General features: G+C 41.2%; 1 protein-coding gene across 2 annotated transcripts in view; it reads left to right on the top strand.

Moving 5' to 3' along the window:
* The window catches only part of LOC121168144 (peptidyl-prolyl cis-trans isomerase G), a 47,755-nt gene that overhangs the window by 8,598 nt on the left and 18,515 nt on the right, over positions 1–20,642 (top strand). For both annotated transcript variants that reach the window (XM_040997963.1, XM_040997962.1), the window contains exons 2-9: positions 6,590–6,659; positions 7,001–7,077; positions 7,162–7,236; positions 7,615–7,722; positions 9,064–9,108; positions 12,676–12,763; positions 13,939–13,968; positions 14,053–14,192. In XM_040997963.1, the coding sequence (XP_040853897.1) occupies positions 7,017–7,077; positions 7,162–7,236; positions 7,615–7,722; positions 9,064–9,108; positions 12,676–12,763; positions 13,939–13,968; positions 14,053–14,192 (547 nt within the window). In that variant the 5' untranslated portion in view covers positions 6,590–6,659; positions 7,001–7,016. The remainder of the gene's footprint in view (positions 1–6,589; positions 6,660–7,000; positions 7,078–7,161; positions 7,237–7,614; positions 7,723–9,063; positions 9,109–12,675; positions 12,764–13,938; positions 13,969–14,052; positions 14,193–20,642) is intronic.

Genomic DNA, 20,642 nt, shown 5'->3' with positions numbered 1-20,642 from the left:
GCTCCAGGCTTCTGGCTTCAAATCGGCACAGCTTCAACTGTTGTGGCCACTTGGGAAGTGAATCAGCAAAACTAAGATCTTTCTGTATATCTGACTTTCCAATAAAAATCTGTGTTTTTTTTTTAATAAATCTGTTTGTATAAGATTTACTTATTTTTATTGCAAAGTCAGATATATATAGAGAAGGAGAGACAGAGGAAGATCTTCCATCTGATGATTCACTCCCCAAGTGAGCGCAACGGCCGATGCTGCGCCAATCCAAAGCCAGGAACCAGGAACTTCCTCCAGGTCTCCCACATGGGTGCAAGATCCCAAAGCATTGGGCTGTCCTTGACTGCTTTCCCAGGCCAGAAGCAGGGAGCTGGATGGGAAGTGGAGCTGCTGGGATTAGAACCGGCTCCCATGTGGGATCCCGGTGCGTTCAAGGTGAGGACTTTAGCTGCTAAGCCACTGTGTCGGGCCCCAATAAAAATTAATCTTTTCTAAAAGTTATTTTTAGGTCCCAGCATGATAGCCTGGTAGCTAGATCCTTGTCTTGTATCCAGTGGGATCCAGTGGGATCCCATGTGAGTGCTGGTTCATCATATCCCAGCTGCTCTACTTCCCATCCAGCTCCCTGCTTGTGTCCTGGGAAAGCAGTATAAGATGGCTCACAGCCTTGGGACCCTGCAGCCACATGGGAGGTCTGGAAGAAGCTCCTGACTCCTCAGTTCTGGCCATTGCGTTCACTTAAGCGGTGAAGCAGTGAACGGAAAATCCTTCTTTCTTTCTTTGCTTCTCTCTGTGTACGCGCCTTTCCAATAAAAAAAAATAGTAATGAAATATAAATTAATTTTTGATGATGTTTTCATAATTGAAAAGGGTACATGCCCATGTGCACCCCCATTCTACGTGGAAACAGTCAAGGAATGGGAAAGTGTGGATGGGAACAAATGTTTCCAATCACCTTTTTTCTTCCTGTATCTCGAGAAAGTGGGCAGAGAAGGGGAGAGTTCTGCTCCCAGCAGCCCAACCGCACCCATACCCAGGAATGGGGGACAGTCGCTCGATGTCATCCCAGGGTGCCCAGTGTAGTGTGGAGTATGTTCTGAGGATACAGTTTAAGTGGTTTTGATAGTTATGAGATGCTGTTGATTTCATTGTCCCTAGGTCGGTTGGCCAATGTAGTTCACATTAGAGTCTTAATTTGCCCAAATACTCATTGTCAAAGCTTGGCTGGAAGAATTGTCCAGTTTGTTCTGTACTCCATCCTCTGCCATGGTACTAGACAGCCTCTGCAGGCCTTAATAAACTATATTGTCCCCTATGTGCTTTTGGCCGTACCATTCACTACACAGGCTTCAGCAACTGAGGAGGCCCATTCTGACATATGCACCCCACAGTCAGACCACATATCCTATGATTTTCCCTGTGGTTGGAGTTTTGAGTCCAGTGATCCAGTTTGGGAGGGTTCCCCAAAGAAACCTTGCCTGAGGTGACACCAGACCTGACTTATGTGTGTACCAGCCAGTATGGGGTCCGGCTTAGGTTCATCACTCAACTTTTACTTTCAGATTTCAACTTTAAATTAATAGAAATATTAAGTTTAAGTCTGTTTATTTTCTTTGTCTACTTCATTATTCACTGTTCTAAAATGTTTAAGGGACAAGTGTTTTGCCCAGAGGATGAGACACTACTTGGGATGCCCACATTTGTTTCACAGTGCCTGGGTTCAACTACTGCCTCTGCTTCATGCTATTGTGCATCCTGAGAAACTGCAGTTGCTGACTGGAGTGGTTTAGTCGCCATGACCCACATGGGAGACCCTCGTTGAATTCTGGGCTTTTTGACTTTTAGCTGATTAGCCAGCCCTATCCATTGTGAACATTTGGGGTGTGAACCAGTGAATGGAATATCTGTGTGTACCTTATAATTAAATGTATTTTTCTTAGTGTCCAGGTTGGAAGAAGTATGTGATTTGCTGAAGAGAAATATTTCCTAACATTTTCCAAAGTTAAAAACAACAGTAATTGTGAAATAAAATATTTCAAAAAAATAATCATTTAGTCATTGAAGATTAAAGTTGAGGGGCCAGCACTGTGGTAGAATAGATTAAGCCTCTGCCTGTGTGATGCCAGTATTCCATGTGGTCACTGGCTTCAGTTCTGGCTGCTTTATTTTGGATCTGGCTTCCTTCTAATTTTGCTGAGAAAGCAGCAGAGGATGGTCCAAGTCCTTAGTCCTCTGCATCCGTGTGGGAGACCCAAAAAGAAGGTCCAGACCAGCCAAACCATTTGGGGAGATTTTTTTCTATCTCTCTTTAGTCTGCCTTTCAAATAAAAATAATTCTTTTTATTGCAAAGTCAGATTAATAGAGGAGGAAAGAGAGGAAGATCATCCGTCCAATGGTTCACTCCCCAAGTGACCACAACGGCCGCTTCTATGCCAATCTGAAGCCAGGAGCTTCTTCTGGATCTGCCATGTGGGTTCAGGGTCCCAAGGCTTTGGGCTGTCCTCGACTACTTTCTCAGGCCACAGGCAGGGAGCTGGAAGGGAAGTGGAACAGCTGGGACATGAAGTAGCACCCATATGGGATCCTGGTGCTTGAAGAATGAGATTAATCTGTTGAGTCATTGCATCAGTTGCTCCCCACACACAGGTGACAGCTTAACTCATTGTGCTACAATTCTGGTTTCCAGAGTGTGTGTGTGTGTGTGTGTGTGTGTGTGTGTGTGTGTGTGTGTGTGTGTGTGTGTGTGTGTGTGTGTGTGTGTAAGGGGAGGGGGCAAAACAGAGAGCGCCAGGTCAGGACACACCAAGGCTGGGGGGCTGTAGATTGCCCAGGGAAGGGAATTCGGGGATGTGTAGGAGTGAGAATGGCTGAGTGCATGTTTGTCAGGGAAGGAATGACTTCTGGTGATCTTCATGGACTGTTCATGAACTGACAGGTAGGCAAGGAGGCTGAGACAGGGTGGTTTAGAGAGGGGAAACCGGATAGCAGGCCCCGGACAGGCCAAAGTGCCTGCACATGTGGAAGGCATGGGCTGAATTAAACAGTATTACCCACCTCTTGAGGGTGCTCACAAAATCTGGGGCTGGTGTGCATGGCTGGCTATGCTAGGCCACAATACCCCACCCATGAGTGTTGGAGTAGGGTGTGGACCACAGCACCCACCAGAATGTGAGAAAACAGATTTGGGGGCAGATTCTGTAGGGGAATTGTGGCCTCTGAACTGCAGCACCCATCAGTTTACATGGAGAGCTGGGGGTGGTGACGGCCAAGGCCAGCTGGCCTATAGAACTCGCCTGACAGGAACCCAGCTGACACTTGTGGGAGCGAGGGCCAGGCCACAGTACCTACAGGCACATGCAAAGACTGGGATCAAGGCAGACCATATCAAGCAGGTTTGGTGGGGGAACTTGGGGAACTCCCTTGCTGGGGTATACCTTCTGCTGTTGAGCAGGAAAACCAGGACTGGGAATATGCCAAGCTGGACGAGGCAGCAGTACCCATGGGTGTGCATGAGTACTGGATTGGACGTGAGCTGGGCCACAGGCTAGGCCACAGCAGAAGCCAACATGCACAAAAATCAAAGCTGGGGCAGGTCTGGTGGTGGTTATTGGGGATCACTCCATCAGTTTGTGTGAGGTATGGGGCTAGGGCGGAACTGACCAGGCAGCTGCCTCCTTGGTGTGTGCATTGGCTGCTGCAGGTGACAGACCACATCTGACCCTCAACTGGCTGGCACATAAAACACAGAAGAGTCAAATCTGAGATCATCTCAGGTGAGGTTTCTTGGGGGACTTCACAGTGGAATTACTAGACTCAAACCCTGGCCACAAGGGAAAAAAATCACAGAATTTGTTGTACAACATTGGAGTGCACATGTCAGGATGGGGCCTCCCTCAGTTGCCGATGCCTGTGCAACACACAGTGTGACCAGACCCGTGTGGAGGCCGTGACAGTCAGCTCATCTAAGCCAGCAGGAACGGCAAGTGCTTCATCAATGGACAGAAAGCAAAACACCCACCTTCCTCCATAACACTCTCCTCATCCTAAGCAAGAGGCCCACATGGGTGCACATCCCTCTAAATTATGGAAACAGTAGTAAAGGGGGAAAAATTAAATGTTTTAAAAGGAATTGTTTTTTATTTGAAAATCTTTTTAATATTTAAAAAATTTTTATATTGTTTTTAGTATTACACAGTTGAAAGGCTGCAATCCCATGTGGGCCTCTGATTACGGTAGAGGATCAGGCACAGAAGAAGGTGTGTGGGACAAACATTTCTGCTTTCATTTTTTATTTTTAGCTGTGTCCAGAGGGGAGGAGGGACAGTGGCTACTGCTTGCTGTGAAATTGCATCAGGACCCCAGGATTGACGATGGTCATTTGATGATACCTTAGAGACCCTGATGTGGAGAAGAATGTTCTGAGGGTGTTACTTGAATAGTTTTGATAGTTCTGAGAAGTTGTTGGTTTCGTTGCTCCAAGGTTGAAAAAAATCTTTCCAAGGTCTATTGGTTGACAAAGTCCATCTTAGTGCATCCACAGACCCAGGAACATGCTGCAAAGCTTGGCCAGAAGAGTTGTCCAACCTGTTCTGCTTTCTGTCCTCTGATGAGGCAGTTGACATCGCCTGCTGGACTAGATGAACTGTCCTATCTCCTGTGTGCATCTGGGCATGAACTGCATGAGCATCAGCCTGACACATGCACTCCAAGATTGGACTACAAATCCTGTGACCAGGGTCTGACTCCAGTGGCTGTGGCCCAGTTGTGGAGCCTCCCGAGAAACATCACCTTGTGACCTCAGAGATCTGCATCTGTTGGCTCACTCCCAAGTGGCTGCAGTGACCGGGGATAAGCCAGATCAAAGCCAGGAGAATGACTCTCCTTGGTCTCCCGTGTGAGTGGTGTAGGGGCTAAAGGATTTGGGTCATCTTTTAGCTACTTTCCCAGGAGCATGAGCAGGGAGCTAGATCAGAAGTGGAGAAGCTGAGACTGGACGCATTGCCCTTAAGAGATGCTGGTGTTGAAGGCCATGGTATAACTCACTGTGCCACAGCTCAAGTCCCCAGTGCCATTATTTATACTGAAGACCAAAATAAAGATTTTTGCATTGGGTATATAAACATTTTAAACCACTATGGTATTTAGTCATATGTATATATAGATCATGGTTTACTTTGCTCACCATGACATTTTGAATGTTTCAGAATTTTTTGTTTGTTTTCCCTCCTCTTTTTAGGATTTACTTATTTATTTGAAAAGCAGAGTTAAAGAAACAGAGGTGTTCAAGCACCCAGGTTGTCTTATGATTCCTTCCCAGGCATTTTTATAGGGAACTGGATAGGAAGTAAAGCAGCTGGGACTTCAGCCAGCACCTACATGGTAAGCCGGCATTGTAGGCATTGGATTAATCCATTGACCCACAATGCCCAATGCCAGCCTCATTTCAGGGGTTTTTTGTCTTTTTTTTTTTTCTTGTTAATAACATTGCATTTTCATGTTTGTCAGTTTAGGGCCAGCATTGTAGTTTCTCATTTAGTCACTAGGTTTGGTCCTAGTTGTTTATGGCCAGGGGAAAAGTAGTGGAAGATAGCCCATGTGCTTGGGCCCCTGCTACCCAAATGGGAGGCCTGAAAGAAGCTCCTGGCTCCTAACTTTGACCTGACTCAGCCCTGGCCGTTGTGGTCATCTGGTGAGTGAGCTAGCAGGTGGAAGATCTCTTTCCTTGTCTCGCCCTCTCTGTAACTGTGACTTCAAGTAAATAAATAAATAAATAAATCTTTTTTATACATTAAAAAAAGAACAAATGAGGATCATGGTAAAGGTAGTGAAAATATTCAGAATTTTTTTTAGTATAAAGCTGTCTACTTCCTGTGGTTTGTAAAATACATATGTGGATAGAACTAAAGATGACAAGTTTTCTGCCCTAGCGTCTGGATTGGACAGTGAGTATTTCAGGGAATGGAGATAGGGGAATAACAATTTTGTTTTAGGTAGATTAAGGTTTTTTTTGCTTATGTAAATGTTTAATAGAAGTACACTGGAAAGTATACACATTCTGAAATATAACCATAGATCTTTGCAGAGTACACTCAAGTGTAAGTAGTACTTAGAAAACACACACACACACACAAAACAAGAAAAAAAAAGAAACACAAACCGCTCTCGTAGTAGTCCTTACTTCAGCTACTAACTACAAATTATCAAAGTACTCATTGCAGTTTCCAAATCCCAGAGCCATAGGCTTTTCATTGTGCTTTAGAATTTAGAAACTTGGGGGCCCAGCGCAATAACCTAGTGGCTGAAGTCCTCACCTTGCACGCGCAAGGATCCCAGATGGACGCTGGTTCTAATCCCACTGCTCCACTTCCCATCCAGCTCCCTGCTTGTGGCCTGGGAGAGCAGTGAAGACTGGCCCAAGTAACTAGACTTTGCTACCCCATGATGGAAAACCTAGGCAAGCCCCTGCTGTTGCCACCATTTAGGGAGTGAGCCAGCACATGGGAAATCCCTTTCTTTCAGCTTGCCTTTTAAAATTGATAGGTAGATATTTTTTTTAAGTTTTATGTTTTAATCAAAGCTTTCATTTTTGTTTTCCAGGAGCGAGACAATTGGATCAGTTGTCCTGTGGTGTTTTTTTGTTTTGATTTTTTTTTTTTTTAATTTAAAGGTAATCTGCTTCTTGGTTCACCAGTCATATAGACAATACAGTTTTTATTAAAAGGCTGACAATCTTTACTCAGTTTATAAAATACAAATTTGATAATATGATAATGGCTAAGCCTTATGTTTCCACTTTTTTCTAGTTGCCTCAGAAAATCACAGAATATATTTAATTTCTAAAAGAATGTACTTCACAAAAGTAAAACTCAAAATATACCCAAGCTACGTTTCTTGTTAATGTACCCAAAATTTTTTTCAAAAACTTATAAAAGTTTCATAAATTTTGTAAAATTTTATAAATGAAGTAAATATTTAAATTTGCTTTTTGAATCTATGTTTTACTTGTAGATTGAACTCTTGGACCATGGGAATCAAGGTTCAGCGTCCTCGATGTTTTTTTGATATTGCCATTAACAATCAGCCAGGTAAGATACTGATATTACTAGTTGACATTTATAAGTAAGTATTTAGTATTTTAGTAAAGGGATGTGATGTTTCTTCTTTTTTAGCTGGAAGAGTTGTCTTTGAATTGTTTTCTGATGTCTGCCCCAAAACATGCGAGAACTTCAGGTGTCTTTGTACAGGTTTGTCCCATGCTCAGTAGTTCCATTGACTACTTTAATTTTTAGTTGACTATATTTTGGGGTTTTTTCCCTTCATGCATATTGTCTCTTAACATGAAGATTATGTAACAGTAACTAGGATATAAACATAATTCTTAAATGTTAGTTGTATTGGGATTTTATCAGATTGATTTCTTCATGCTCCAGAAAGTATGGGTGATTTTAAAATGAGAAATTTTTTAAATTCCTGAAGGAACTGAAAATTCCATAGCTTAATGAAAAGCAAATTATAGTTCAAAAAATGTAAGGGCAAAAGCACTCAGCATTAATTTTGCTTTAATAGTATCTGCTTGATTATCTTTATTCTAATTGTGTCCTACTGACTTTCCTTCTCTACAGGTGAAAAGGGGACAGGAAAATCAACTCAGAAGCCATTACATTATAAGAGCTGTCTCTTTCATAGAGTTGTAAAGGATTTTATGGTTCAAGGTGGTGACTTCAGTGAGGGTGAGACTTTCATTTCTACGAAAGAAGACCATGTTTATGTATTCTTCATTAAATACTATACCTTAGAATGGAACAAAATCCCTGAGAGATTTAGTACAGTTTTCGTTCCCTTCTACTTCATGTTTAGTCATTTAGAAATGTCTTGAACATTTATAAAAAAGACAACACAGAAAATATTTTTTTTTATCTTAGAAAATAATTTTTTAAAAATAAATTTTCTTGTGATGGATCAGTTAATATCAAGAATTTTACTTGAGTACAAACCTCTACATTCATGTTTGATTTTTTGTCATACTTACTTAAGTACTACCATATGAGGCTTTTATGTCTTGTAGTAACCGTTGAAGCTCTCTGTTTTTTAATGATTTTTTTTAAAATGTGAAAGGTAGAGTTACAGAGAGAGGGAGGGACAGAGGTCTTCCGTCAGCTGGTTAGTTCCCAAAAGACTGCAGTGCAGAGCAATGCAGACAAGCCAGGAGCCAGGAGCTTCATCTGGATCTCCCACGTGCTTGAGGAGCCCAAGCACATGGGTCGTCCCCGCTGCTTCTCCAGGCGCATTAGTGGGGAGGTGGATCAGAAACAAAACGGTCAGGACTTGAGCTTGCCGTTCACATGGAATGTTGGCAACCCGGTTGGTAGCTTAACTCATTGTGCTACAGTGCCAGCCTTTTGAAACTACTCTTATTTTTTTGTTGTTTTATTTTTTAAAGATATATTTATTTGTTTTTTATGGCGAGATAGCAAGAGATAAATCTTCTATCTTTTGGTTTAATCCCCAAATGGCTGCAATGGTTGGAGCTGGGCTTATCTGAAGCCAGGAACTTCTTCCAGGTTTCCCAGGTGCATACAGACCTCAAGGATTTGGGGGACAATCTTGTGCTGCTTTTCCAGGCATATTAGCAGGGAGCTAGATCTGGAATGGAGTAGTTGGGGCTTCAGTTGCAGTATGGGATGCTGGCACTGGCTTACCCACTGTGGCACAGGACCAGCTCTGAAGCTGTTTTTATAGAAACCCTGAAAAATCTTAACTCTCCTTTAAAAACAAAACCTGCCTAAAATTAGATTATGTAACTTTGTCACATTTTTTACCCCCTTCCCCCAGCTTTGTCATGTTTTTAGATTACAGGATTTGTCACATTTTTAGTATTAGAGAGTAAAATAGTTTGGGATTTTGACTTTATTGACACAAATTTTTAGAATGATTTTCTGTGATCTCTGAGTACTACTATTCCTAAAAATCTTCTGAGCATGTACTTTGTAAGAAGTAATTTGCTTAAATAGCACTTAACTATCTTTAAGATTCTGAGTCTTTGTTGTTTTATTTGTTTTTCTCATTTTTAGGAAATGGACGAGGTGGAGAATCTATTTACGGAGGATTTTTTGAAGGTAAAAATGTTTATACTTTTAATGTTTTTCTAGTTTATTCTTTTTTTTAATGTATTTTTATTTTATTTGAAAGGAAGGAAGATGGACTTTCTATTTAGAGATTTACTTTCCAGTTGGTTCATGTTCCTAAGCTGCCCCAAGCCAACATCAAGAGTCCAGAACTCTCCTGGTTCACCCTCATGGGTGGCAGGGACTGAAGTGCTTGACCATTCATTACCTGCTGTGATCCAGGGTTACATCATAGGAAACTGAATTGAACGCCTAGTAGCTGGGATTACAACCAGGGACTAATATATGAAATGTGGGTTTTACAAATGGCAGCTTAACTGCTGTACCAGATGCCCACCATTTGGTTACTATTTATTGAATCAACAAGGTTATTCATTAATCAGTATACTAATATTTAGCGACCTTCAACTATTCCAAAAGTTAACGTTCTTTTAGAAAATTCTGTGTGATACACTGTTTATAAAGTGGAGGTTTATGTTCTTAGTATATTATTGCACACTAGGAGTTTGAATGATCTTTACTAAAGTTTTAGAATTATTGCATTAGATTAGGAACCTCTTCACTAAAAGATTTATTTATTTATTTTTATTTGAAAGGCAGATTTACAGAGAGAGAAGGAGGGACAGAGACAGAAGTCTTCCATCACTGGCTGGCTCCTCAAAAGGCCACAACAGCTTAAGCTAGACTGGTCAGGAACCAGGAGCTTCTTCAGGGTCTCTCATGCAGGTTCAGGGTACCAAGGGTTTGGTCCATTCTCCACTATTTCCCCAGACCACAAGCAGGGAGCCGGAAGGGAAGTGGAGCAACTGGGATAGCATCTGGTGCCCATGCGAGTCATCACCACTTGTAGGTAATAGATTAACCAATTGAGCTATTGTGCCAGCTCAAAGATAGACAAATCTTACTCCTGAGGGTTCACTTTCCAAATGGCCACAAGGACTGGAGCTGAGCCAATCTGAAGCCAGGAGCTTCTTCTGGATCTTCTACAGAGGTGCAGGTACCCAAGGGCTTGAACCTTCTTCCTCTGCCTTCCCAAGTCATCAGCAGAGAAATGGATCGGAAATGGAACAGCTGAACTTGGACTGGCACCCAAATGGGATGCTGGTGTCAAAGACGGAAGCCCAGCTACTGTGCCATGGCACCAGCCCCAGCAATATTTCTTAATGTTCAAATTTTAGAAAATATTTTTCCCGTAAATTTTAAAAATTCTCAGCATACTGAATTGCTGTTTTCTGATTTTGTGATTTTTTTTTCTCTAGATTGTGTATTAGTGTGAAGATCATTTTGAAAAATTAGCAGCTTGTAAATGTGGAAATAATTTTTTTACAATCTTTCATTTTTGGGTATAATAAAATTTTGTTGGGAATTCTACAGCTTTTGTTCTCATATACTAATCTAAAAGACTGAAAGATAAAACTGCACATTAGATGTTATTATGGTAAAGATTTAGTGATCCTAGTATAAACATTATGAGTACTGAAATAGGCATCATGAAATGGAATTAAAGGGCATGGTGTGATTGCTCAGTGGCAAAATCTTCACTTTGCAAAGGCAAACATCCCCCGTATGGGCACCAGTTTGTGTCCTTCTGCTCCACTTCCCATCCAGCTCCCTGCTTATGGCCTGGGAAACCGGCAGAGGGTGGCCTAAAGCCTTTGGGACCCTGCACCCATGTTGGAGACCCAGAAGAAGATTGTTGCTCATGGCTTTGTATCGGCTCAGTTCTGGCCATTGCAGACACCTGGGGAGTGAACCAGTAGATGAAAGATCTTTGTCTCTCCTTTCATAGAAATTTACCTTTCCAATAAAAGAAAATGTAAATAGGTAAAAGACATGTAGATTTTTGTTTATTATTTTCATAGGTACACACATATGTTTATATATATATACACATATTTGTTTATTATATATACATATAAATCTTTTGTAAAAGAAAAAATAAATGACTAAATCTATATGCCAGCTTGTAGATAAGCCACTTAGCAATTAGCAATAGATAGCCTGGAGGATGCTTTAAAGGGCAAAACACACAAAAAAAATTTTTTTTCATTTTTTTTAGTATATTTTGACAATCTTTACATAGTTAATTAGGGTAAAAAGGTTCAAGGGCTACAGGAAAATGGGTAAGATTATTATTTTTCCCATATTGCTTCCTTCATGTTTAAAGGAAGGTATTAAGGGAGAAGGCCCACCCAATTTGCACCCTTCCCAGGTCCCGGATGTAGGGTATGCTCTGAGGTTCTTGCTCAGGTGGTTTGATATTTCAACAGTTATGAATCGCTGCCAATCTTGCCACTCCAAGCACTATGAGGTCTTTGAAGAATCCACTGGTTGATATAGTCCATCATAGAGTCTCTGTTTGCCCCGTATTTTGCTGCTAAGATATAGCTGAGATGGTTGGTTGACCTGTTCTGTCTTCTCTTTTTTCTTGGTTAGGGTTCTGAGTCCAGCATTTCGATTGGGGAGATCTCCAAAGAAACTGTCTGAGGTGTTCTCAAACCAGATTCTTGTATGTGCTAGCAAGTACAGGGCCCGGCACAGTCCATTGCCCCGAAAAAAAATTTTTTTTGAACATTTGTTTATTTGAAAAATATAACAAGGTATCTTCCACCTGTTGATTGACTTCCAAATGGCAACAGTGGTCAGGGTTTTGCCAAGCGAACCCAGGAGCCTGAAATTCCATTGGGTTTCCAGCAAGGGTAGAAACCGTAATATTTGGTTCATTCTTTTACTTTGCCAGGTGCCTTAACGAGGAGGTGGAATCAGAAGTTGAGAAACAAAGACTCAAACTAGTGGTCATATGGGATGCTACTATTGCCAATGCAGCCTAATGTGCTGGGCCACAAGTCCAGCTCCCCATCTGTTTTCTAAATTGTTTTTTTCCAAGATTTTTGTCTTTTGCTGAAATAAACAAGCAGTTATGTCATCCTTTCCAAAAATTGCATAGGATAGCGTAAATGTAAATTTAAAAATTTGTTTTGGGCCCAGGCCCAAACATGGTAGTCTGGTAACCTAACAGCTGAAGTCCTTGCCTCACATACACCAGGATCCCATATGGACGCCAGTTCGTGTCCTGGCAGCCCTCACTTCCCGTACAGCTCCCTGCCTGTGGCCTGGGAAGGTAATGGAGAATGGTGCAGAGCCTTGGGACCCTGCGCCCACGTGGGAGACCTGGAAGGAGCTCCTGGCTCCTGGCTTTGGATCGGCTCAGCTCTGGCTATTGTGGCTACTTGGGGAGTGAATCAGCAGATGGAAGATCTTCCTCTCTGCCTCCCCTCTTCTCCTTATATCTCACTTTCCAACAGGAATAAATAAATATTTAAAAATTTTTTTGTTTAAAAATTTGTTTTATTAAGCAATTGTTAGAAATTGTTGGTTTTTTCCTAATCTAAAATGTTCGAAAGGAAATTGATTTATATTTGTTTTTTACTTTATAACCAGTTATCTAAGTTGTATTTATCATTAAAAAGCTCATCAGTTATGAAGAGGAGTGAAAATTAGCTTTTTCTTTTTAATAAATTGTGTCAATTTTGTAACTGAAAACATTGCTTCCTGTAGATGAGAGCTTCGCTGTTAAACACAACAAAGAGTTTCTCTTGTCGATGGCCAACAGAGGGAAAGATACAAATGGCTCACAGTTCTTCATGTAAGTACTGATGATCTGATCTTTTAAGGTATCCTAATTTTTTGGTCTTATTTTTATTTTTCTGTGTGCCTGCCATTAATCATTAACATGCCAGAGGAGAAATTCTTAAGGTGATATTGTTGAATGAACAACATGAAAGAATAGAAGAGTAGGCAAATCAATCTTTTGTTTGTTTTTAAGGTGTATTTATTAACTTGAAGGGCAAAATTACAGAGACAGACAGATCCTCCATCCACTGGTTTATTTCTTAAACAGCCATATCAGCTGGATCTGGGTTGTTGTGGAATCGAGCACTTCTTTGGAGTCTCCTACATAGCTCCAAGGATTTCGGCCATCCTCCACTGCTTTCCCCGGGTGTATTAACAGCAAACTGAATTGGAAGTAGAACAGAAAGGACTCAAACTGGTGTTCATATCAAATTTCAGCACTACTGGTGTGGGTCTAACCCTATGTGGGTCTCACGAGTTTTCAAGTGATGAAGACATGTCAGGAGACAGGGGAGCCAGCTGAACAGGGTTTCACACCACCCAAATTGAGACAATTTGAGCATCAAAAGTAATGGTGGTACCAGGTATAATCAAATAGAAATCCACAAATGCATAAGTTTTAATTATTCATCATTAGCCATACTTGGAAGTATTAAATGAAAGATTCCAAAAATAAGTGGATTTGTTACATGTCATTCTCAGTAGCATGATGAATTCTCACTGTCCAGACAGGAGCCTGAATCAACTCCTTTTAAGTCATCCCTTTGTTCAACATGGGTGCACTACCTGCCGCTTAGTCACTTAGTAGTTAGTTTCTTGGTTGTCAGAGCACTGTTGTGTTGTTGTAATGTTTATATTCTATTACTCCTTGATAGATTTTAGCATATCCAGACAGTAATATGCAAGAGCTCAGTCACATATAAGAAGCACAAATGGATAAAAATAACACCAGAATGTCATTGAAGTTTTAATATATTCAAGGTTTCAATAATGAGTAGGTACTGTTTTAAGACTCAAAACAATTTTTAAAATATAGAAAACATTGTATATTCTATTCTACTTAATAATGTTGTGAAGATAGTATGTGATTTCAATTTTTTTCCAACACTGTTATTTTGTTTTCCTTTTTTACGAGTTGTTTACTTTGTTTTTCTCTTTGTTTTAATTACTCTGATGACTTCGCAAAAGAACAACGAAGCCAACACCTCATTTAGATGGGTAAATACTATTTTATTTTAAAACATACTTTAGTGAATACTAAAATACAAGCTTTTAGTTAGTCATCTTTTCTTGACTCTTTAGGCATCATGTTGTTTTTGGACAAGTGATCTCTGGTCAAGAAGTTGTGAGAGAGATAGAAAACCAGAAAACCGATGCAGCTAGCAAACCATTTGCTGAGGTACGGATACTCAGCTGTGGAGAGCTAATTCCCAAGTCTAAAGGTAAGAATAAGTATATATTTCTGAGAAATCTTACATTCATAAAATGACCAGTCACTCTGTTTATCATATAAACCTGACATAAACAATGTTTTTGTTCTGAGTGTTTCTTACGCTTTTGATTTGCTTTTAAATTAATAAAAATTGTATGCTTATACCAAGCAGCATATTTTAAATATGTAGACATTGTGAGCTAAATTGAACGTGTTATTAGTTTTTTTTCTGTTTTTTTGTGTTACTATGTATACAATATATTTTTTGAATGCATTCTTCTATCTAACTGAAATTTTTTTGTCTTAAGAAAAAAATCTCCCCAATTCCAACACCACCAGTACTAGTAGCCCCTGTAACCACTGCTTTTCTTACTGCTTCTATAAATCAATCTTGCATTCCATCTATAAATTAATCCATATGGTATTTTCTGTCTTATTTCACTTAACAAATTATCTTCTAGGTTTTTGTATTTTTTTTTAAATGCTGGCTAGAATCACATCATATGTATATATATGCCACTTGAATCAGTTGATGTGTTGTTGGACACAAGTTGATTTCATTTCATGGCTGTTGTGACTAACATTGCAATGAGCACGAGAAGTACAGTTACCTCATGAACTGATTTCATTTATTTTGCATAGAGTATTCGAATTAATGGGTCATAGAATACTGTTTTCCAGTTTTCTGAGGCATTTCCACATTTTCCTGACTAATTTATAATTCTACAGATTGTATGTTAAGTGATTTTTTTTTCCCCATGCACAGCATCATCTTTTTTGTCTTTGTGATAGTAACCATTCATAGTTACTAGGTATTGTGGTTTTGGTTTGCATTTCTTTAATGATTAATGATGTTGAGCATTATTTTCATTTACCTGATAACCAGATATGTGTCTTTTGAGAAATACTTGTTTAGGTTTTTTGACTGTATTGATTGAGTTTGTGGTCTTAAATTGAGTTGCTTGAACTGCTTACGTATTTTGAGTACTAATTCTATCAATTGTATGGTTTGTAAATTTTGTCTCCCATTCCATAGGTTGCCTCTTTCCTACTCTTAATTGCTCCCTTGATAGTATAGAAGTGGTTTAGTTTTGCTAATCTCATCTATTTTCACTTTTATTGCCTATGTCTTTGGGGTCGTATTCAAACTTATTTTCTGGATTTGTGTCATGGAACTCTTCCCGTTGTTTTCTTCTGCTTCAATCATTGTCTACTTTCAGATAATTATATATGGATTGGGAGATAAAGGTCAAACAATTCCGCTACATATTGATATCCAGTTGTCCCCCAATGCTGTTTCTGATAACTATCTGTCCTTAACCCGTTTTATGTTTTTGGCATTTTTATGTTTTAAATTGTATTCTGTCATTCTTGTTAATTTATTATGAAATCATTGAAATGTTTCTTATTTTTGCAGTAGTTTGCGCTCTTTTCGAGCTTTTTCATTTTCAATAAATACTCTTCTAGAGAAAGAGACAATGCAAGGAGAGCAGTAATTGAAGGGAATAAGAAAAGCTTTAGAAGAGGGGCTTTTGGGTCATGGCTAAAGTGCTACTTGTTTTTCTTTTATTTGTTTTTAATTTTTAATGTTGTAAATATTGTTTATGTAGTTGAAAGGGATTTGTGCCCATGTGGATATCCAGGTAGGGTAGGGAGGGTGGAGGTATGGAGGGAGGTAAGTGTGTGGTACAAATGTTTCAGTTTTTTTGTTTGTTTGTTTGTTGTTGTTGTTGTTTTATGTCCTCCTGTGTCTGTTTGGGGGAATGGAAAGAGGCCGCTCCTTGCTGTCAAACTGCATCAGGACCCGGGATGGGGGATGTTATTTGATATGTCTTAAGAGACCCTGATGTGGGAAAGAGTGTTCCGAGGGTGTTAGCTATTTTTTTTTAATAGTTCTGAAAAGTTGTTGGTTTCATTGCTCCAGGGTTGAGAAAATCTTTCCAAGGTCTATTGGTTGACAAAGTTCACCTTAGTGTATCCACAGACCCAAGAACATGCTGCAAAGCTTGGCCAGGAATTGTCCAACTGGTTTTGCTTTCTATCCTCTGATGAGGCAGCTGACATCCTCTACTGGCAGAGATGATCTGGCTGTCCACTGCATAGGCATCAACAACTGAGGATGCCCAGTCCCAATACATGCACTGTAAGGTTGGACCACATGTATTATGATTTTCCCTGTGGCTGGAATTGAATCTAGTGATCTAGTTAGGGAGTCACCTTGCCTGGGATGACCCCCAGTTTGACTCTTGTGTGTGCATCAGCCTGTTTAGGGTCAGCTTCTGATCAGGTCACCTGCACCAGCCAATGCATATACTGGTTAAAGTAGCTGTCTGGTCAGTTCTACCTCCAACCCAATCTCTCAAAGGAACTGATGGATGCTATGGCTCAGCTCACCTAAGACCCAGTCCTGATGCACACCAGCAGGTGCTGTGAGTTAGTCAGAGCAACCCACAAAAACCCTCATTGGGCCTGTCCCAAGTTTTGAGTTTTGCATTTGCAGTATGTGTTGCAGCGTAGCCCGGCCCATCCATCCATCATGCACACCTGTGGCTTAATTCAGCCCACACATATGCTAAGAGATGCTTGTCCAACCTGGTCTGCCCCCAGGTCTGGCTTCTGTGCTCACTAATGGGAACTGCAATACAGCAGGGGAGTGCTTACAGTACCCCCCAACCCTGAATCGCCCCTAGATTGAGCCCACATGCCAGTTGACGGATCCTGCATCCTGCCCAGACCAGGCTGCCTTCAGTCCCAGCTCCCATGCTCACCAGTGGAAGCAGCAACACAACATGGGAGTCCCTCAAGTTCCTGTACCAGGTCTTCTCCCAGCCCCAGGTCTTGGCACATGTCACTGGGTACTGTAGCCGAGGCTGGCATGGCCCACCCCCATGTTTGCTGGTTGGTGGGGCAGGCTCAGCTCACCTCTAGTTCCAGTTATTGCTGGTGAGTGCAGCAGCCTAGCTCAGACTGGCGCCTATCCCCAGCCCTGGCCCTCATGTGAACTGGCAAGTGTTGTGGACCAACCCAATCTGGCCTGCACCCCACCTAGGCTCTCGCTACTGCCAGCGTGTACTGCAGACTGGCCCAGTTTGGCCCAGCCCACACAAATGCCAAGGAATGCTGCAGTCCGGCCTGGTCTGGCCTGCCCCCAGTCCTGGCTCTTGTGCTTACCAGTGGGAACTGTAGTCTAGCAGGGGAGGTTACCAAGATCCCTTACCATGTCCACCCCCAGTCCTGGCATTTACTGGCAGGTACTGCAACCTAGCCCAACTGGCCATAACCATTTTTGTTTTTGCCAGTGTGTGCTGTAGGCTAACCCAACCTGGTCCACTCAAAGACCCAGCTCTCATGTCACCCAGTAGGTGCCCCAGCCTCACCCAACCTAATCTGCATCGATTCTGGCTCCTATGGTGCCAGCTGGTACTGGGACCTGGCCTAATCTAACCTGCCCCTAGATGCAGCTTATAGGCATGCCGTTAGGTGCTGCATCTTGGTCTTTCCTCAGCCTCAGCTTTCACATTCATCAGTGGAAGCTGCAGCCTAGCAAGTGAGTCTCCAAATTTCCACTACCAGGCCCATTCCCATTTCCAGATCTGTGTGCTGGCAGGTGCTTTGACCTAGCCTGGCATGACCCACCCACAGCCTCAGCTCTTCTCTGTGTGTGTTACAGCCTAACACAGTCTGGCAAGACCCTCAGTCTCTCCTACTGCCAGACCTGGCCCACTAATATGCCAATGAGTGCTACAGGCCTTGCAGGCCCATGCCTGCCATAGCTCTTGTGCTTCCCAGTAGGCACTGCTGCGGGAGTTAGATGCTATTTGTGATGTCCACATCTTATTTACCAGGATGCCTGGTTACAAATCCTGGTTTTGCTTCTGATGTAACATTCCTGCCAATGTACATCCTTGGAAGCAGCTATTTAGTGGCTGAAGCTCTCTCTTTTCCTTTTAAACAAAAGCAGAAGCTTTGAGGCAATGAATTTTTACTTCATGCACTGTTTAGATTCAGAAGCATCCTGTATTTTTTTTTTAAGATTTGCTTATTTATATTTGAAATGAAAATTTATAGAGAGGAGAGATAGAGAATGATCTTTCGTTATTGGTTCTTTTTTCATTGGCCCCAACAGCTGGACCTGAGCTGATCTGAAGCCAGGAGGTAGGAGCCTCCTTTAGGTCTCATATGGGTGCAAGGGCCCAAGGACCTGTGCCGTCCTCTGCTTTCCTAGGCCATAAGCAAAGAGCTGGATGGGAAGTGGAACAGCCAAGATATGAACCCGCTCCCACATAGAATGCTGGGAGTTAATTGAGTCACCTCATTAGTTCCCAGCCTCCTTTACTATTAAGAAACTTCTTTTACTTAGACCAGTCAAAGCTAGGATGATTGATTTTTCCTACTGTCTGAAATGCTAAGAACTTTGCTATAAGTCTTAGGTGTGTTGTTTCTTAAAATTTAAGAAAATGCTGTCATATAATACAAAAATGGAATCTGACAGAAGTAATGGAGTTAAGATTACCTTCAAATCTCTATAAATGTAAAAAATTAAACTGCTCTAATTTTACTGGCCTGGAGAATAGAAATATCAATAGTTGTGGTTAGCAAATGTGATTCTTTTGATTCTTTTTTTTAAATTTATTTTTATTGTAAAGTCAGATATACAGAGAGGAGGAGAGACAGAGAGGAAGATCTTCCATCCAATGATGAATTCCCCAAGCAGCCATAACGGCTGGAGCTGAGCCAGTCCGAAACCAGGAGCCAGGAACTTCTTTCTCCAGGGAGCTGGATGGGAAGTGGAGCTGCCGGGATTAGAACCGGCGCCCATATGGGATCCTGGGCGTGCAAGACGAGAACTTTAACCACTATTCTATTGTGCCAGGGCCTACTCTTTTGATTCTTGAAATATCTGTGATACTGTCTCCCCAGCTTACAGGTCACGATTGGCAAAAGATTTTGTTTTCTACCATATTCAACAAATACGTGTTAAACATAAGTTTGGGATCTAGAGCTTTTGCTGTTACAGGTTAATGACTCATTGAAGTTTAAAATGTCTGTAATCTTCCTTACAGAATTACTCCAAGTAGAGCGAGCTGTTCTCATCTTTGAAGAATCTTAGTTTGCTCTATAGTATTTATGCATGTACTTTTCAAAATAAAATTTGTTTTTATTGGAAAGTCAGATTTACAGAGAGAGCCAAAGAAAAAGATCTTCCATCCACTGATTCACTCCCTAGATAGCCACAGTGGACTGAGCTGAGCTGATATGAAGCCAGGAACCAGGAGCTTTTTCCAGGTCTCCCACGCGGGTGCAGGGTCCCAAGGCTTTGGGCCATCCTCAACTGCTTTCCCAGGCCACAGGCAAGGATCTGGATGGGAAGTGGAACAGCTGGGACATATACTGGCACCCATCTGGGATTCCGGCACATAGAAGGCCAGGACTTTAGCAACTAAGTTACCGTGCGGGTACTTCTAAAAGAAAAGTTTAGGTAGCAGAAATGAATATAAAGAAGGCATAATGCGGGCCCGGCGTGATAGCGTAGTGGTTGAAGTCCTCACTTTGAATGCACCGGGATCCCATATGGGCATCTGTTCTAATTCTGGCAGCTCCACTTCCCATCCAGCTCCCTGCTTGTGGCCTGGGAAAGCAGTTGAGGAGGGCCCAAAGCTTTGGGACCCTGCACCTGCATGGGAGACCCTTCGGGAGAGCTCCTGGTTCCTGGCTTTGGATTGGCCCCAAGTAGCACTGGCCGTTGTGATCACTTGGGGAATGAATCATCAGACAGAAAATTTTCCTTTCAGTCTTTCCTCCTCCCTGTATTTCTGACTTTCCAGTAAATAAATAAATCTAAAAAAACACAAAATACACGTTAAACCATTAAGGTTTGGTGCAACTGTTAATGGGACTGCTTGTCTAACTTCTGCTGTCATTATTTTCAAATAACAGATGTTAATATGCTTATTTCTTCTCGAATATTTAATAAAGGTGTTGGTGAGACTCTGAGGCATGCTTTTCAAATATAGTTATTCACATTTTTTAAAAGAAAATTAGATGTTATTGATGTTTAAATCTTTAGAATGTTAGTACAATTAGAATGTGTTTGTTTAAAGTACTAATTTTCCCATATCTTGGAATAAATTTTTTATCTTCTGTACTTAACAAGTGATTATTTTTCTTATATTTTGTAGTCTTTAAGGTCTTTTGTACCTGTTTTCTGCTTATGGAAGTTACGTGGTTTATATGTTCAAAAAGAGATTGAGGTAATAAAAGCTTGCATTTTAAACAACGAGCAGTATTATAGACTTACATATTTAAAGAATCTTTTGGTACTGAAAGTGTAGTGTTTATGTCTGCCTAAAAGATGAGAACAATAAGTTAGTATAGCTCTTTACGTATAATGTCTAAAATCTTTCTGTTCAGAAATAAGAAAAAGGCAATTTTAGAAATCTCATAGAAGATTCCTAGTGCC

The sequence above is a fragment of the Ochotona curzoniae genome, unplaced genomic scaffold, assembly GCF_017591425.1.
Source record: "Ochotona curzoniae isolate NIBS_2020 unplaced genomic scaffold, NIBS_Ocur_1.0 patch63, whole genome shotgun sequence".
NCBI lineage: Eukaryota > Metazoa > Chordata > Mammalia > Lagomorpha > Ochotonidae > Ochotona > Ochotona curzoniae.
This window is presented reverse-complemented; position numbering and strand designations above follow the sequence as displayed.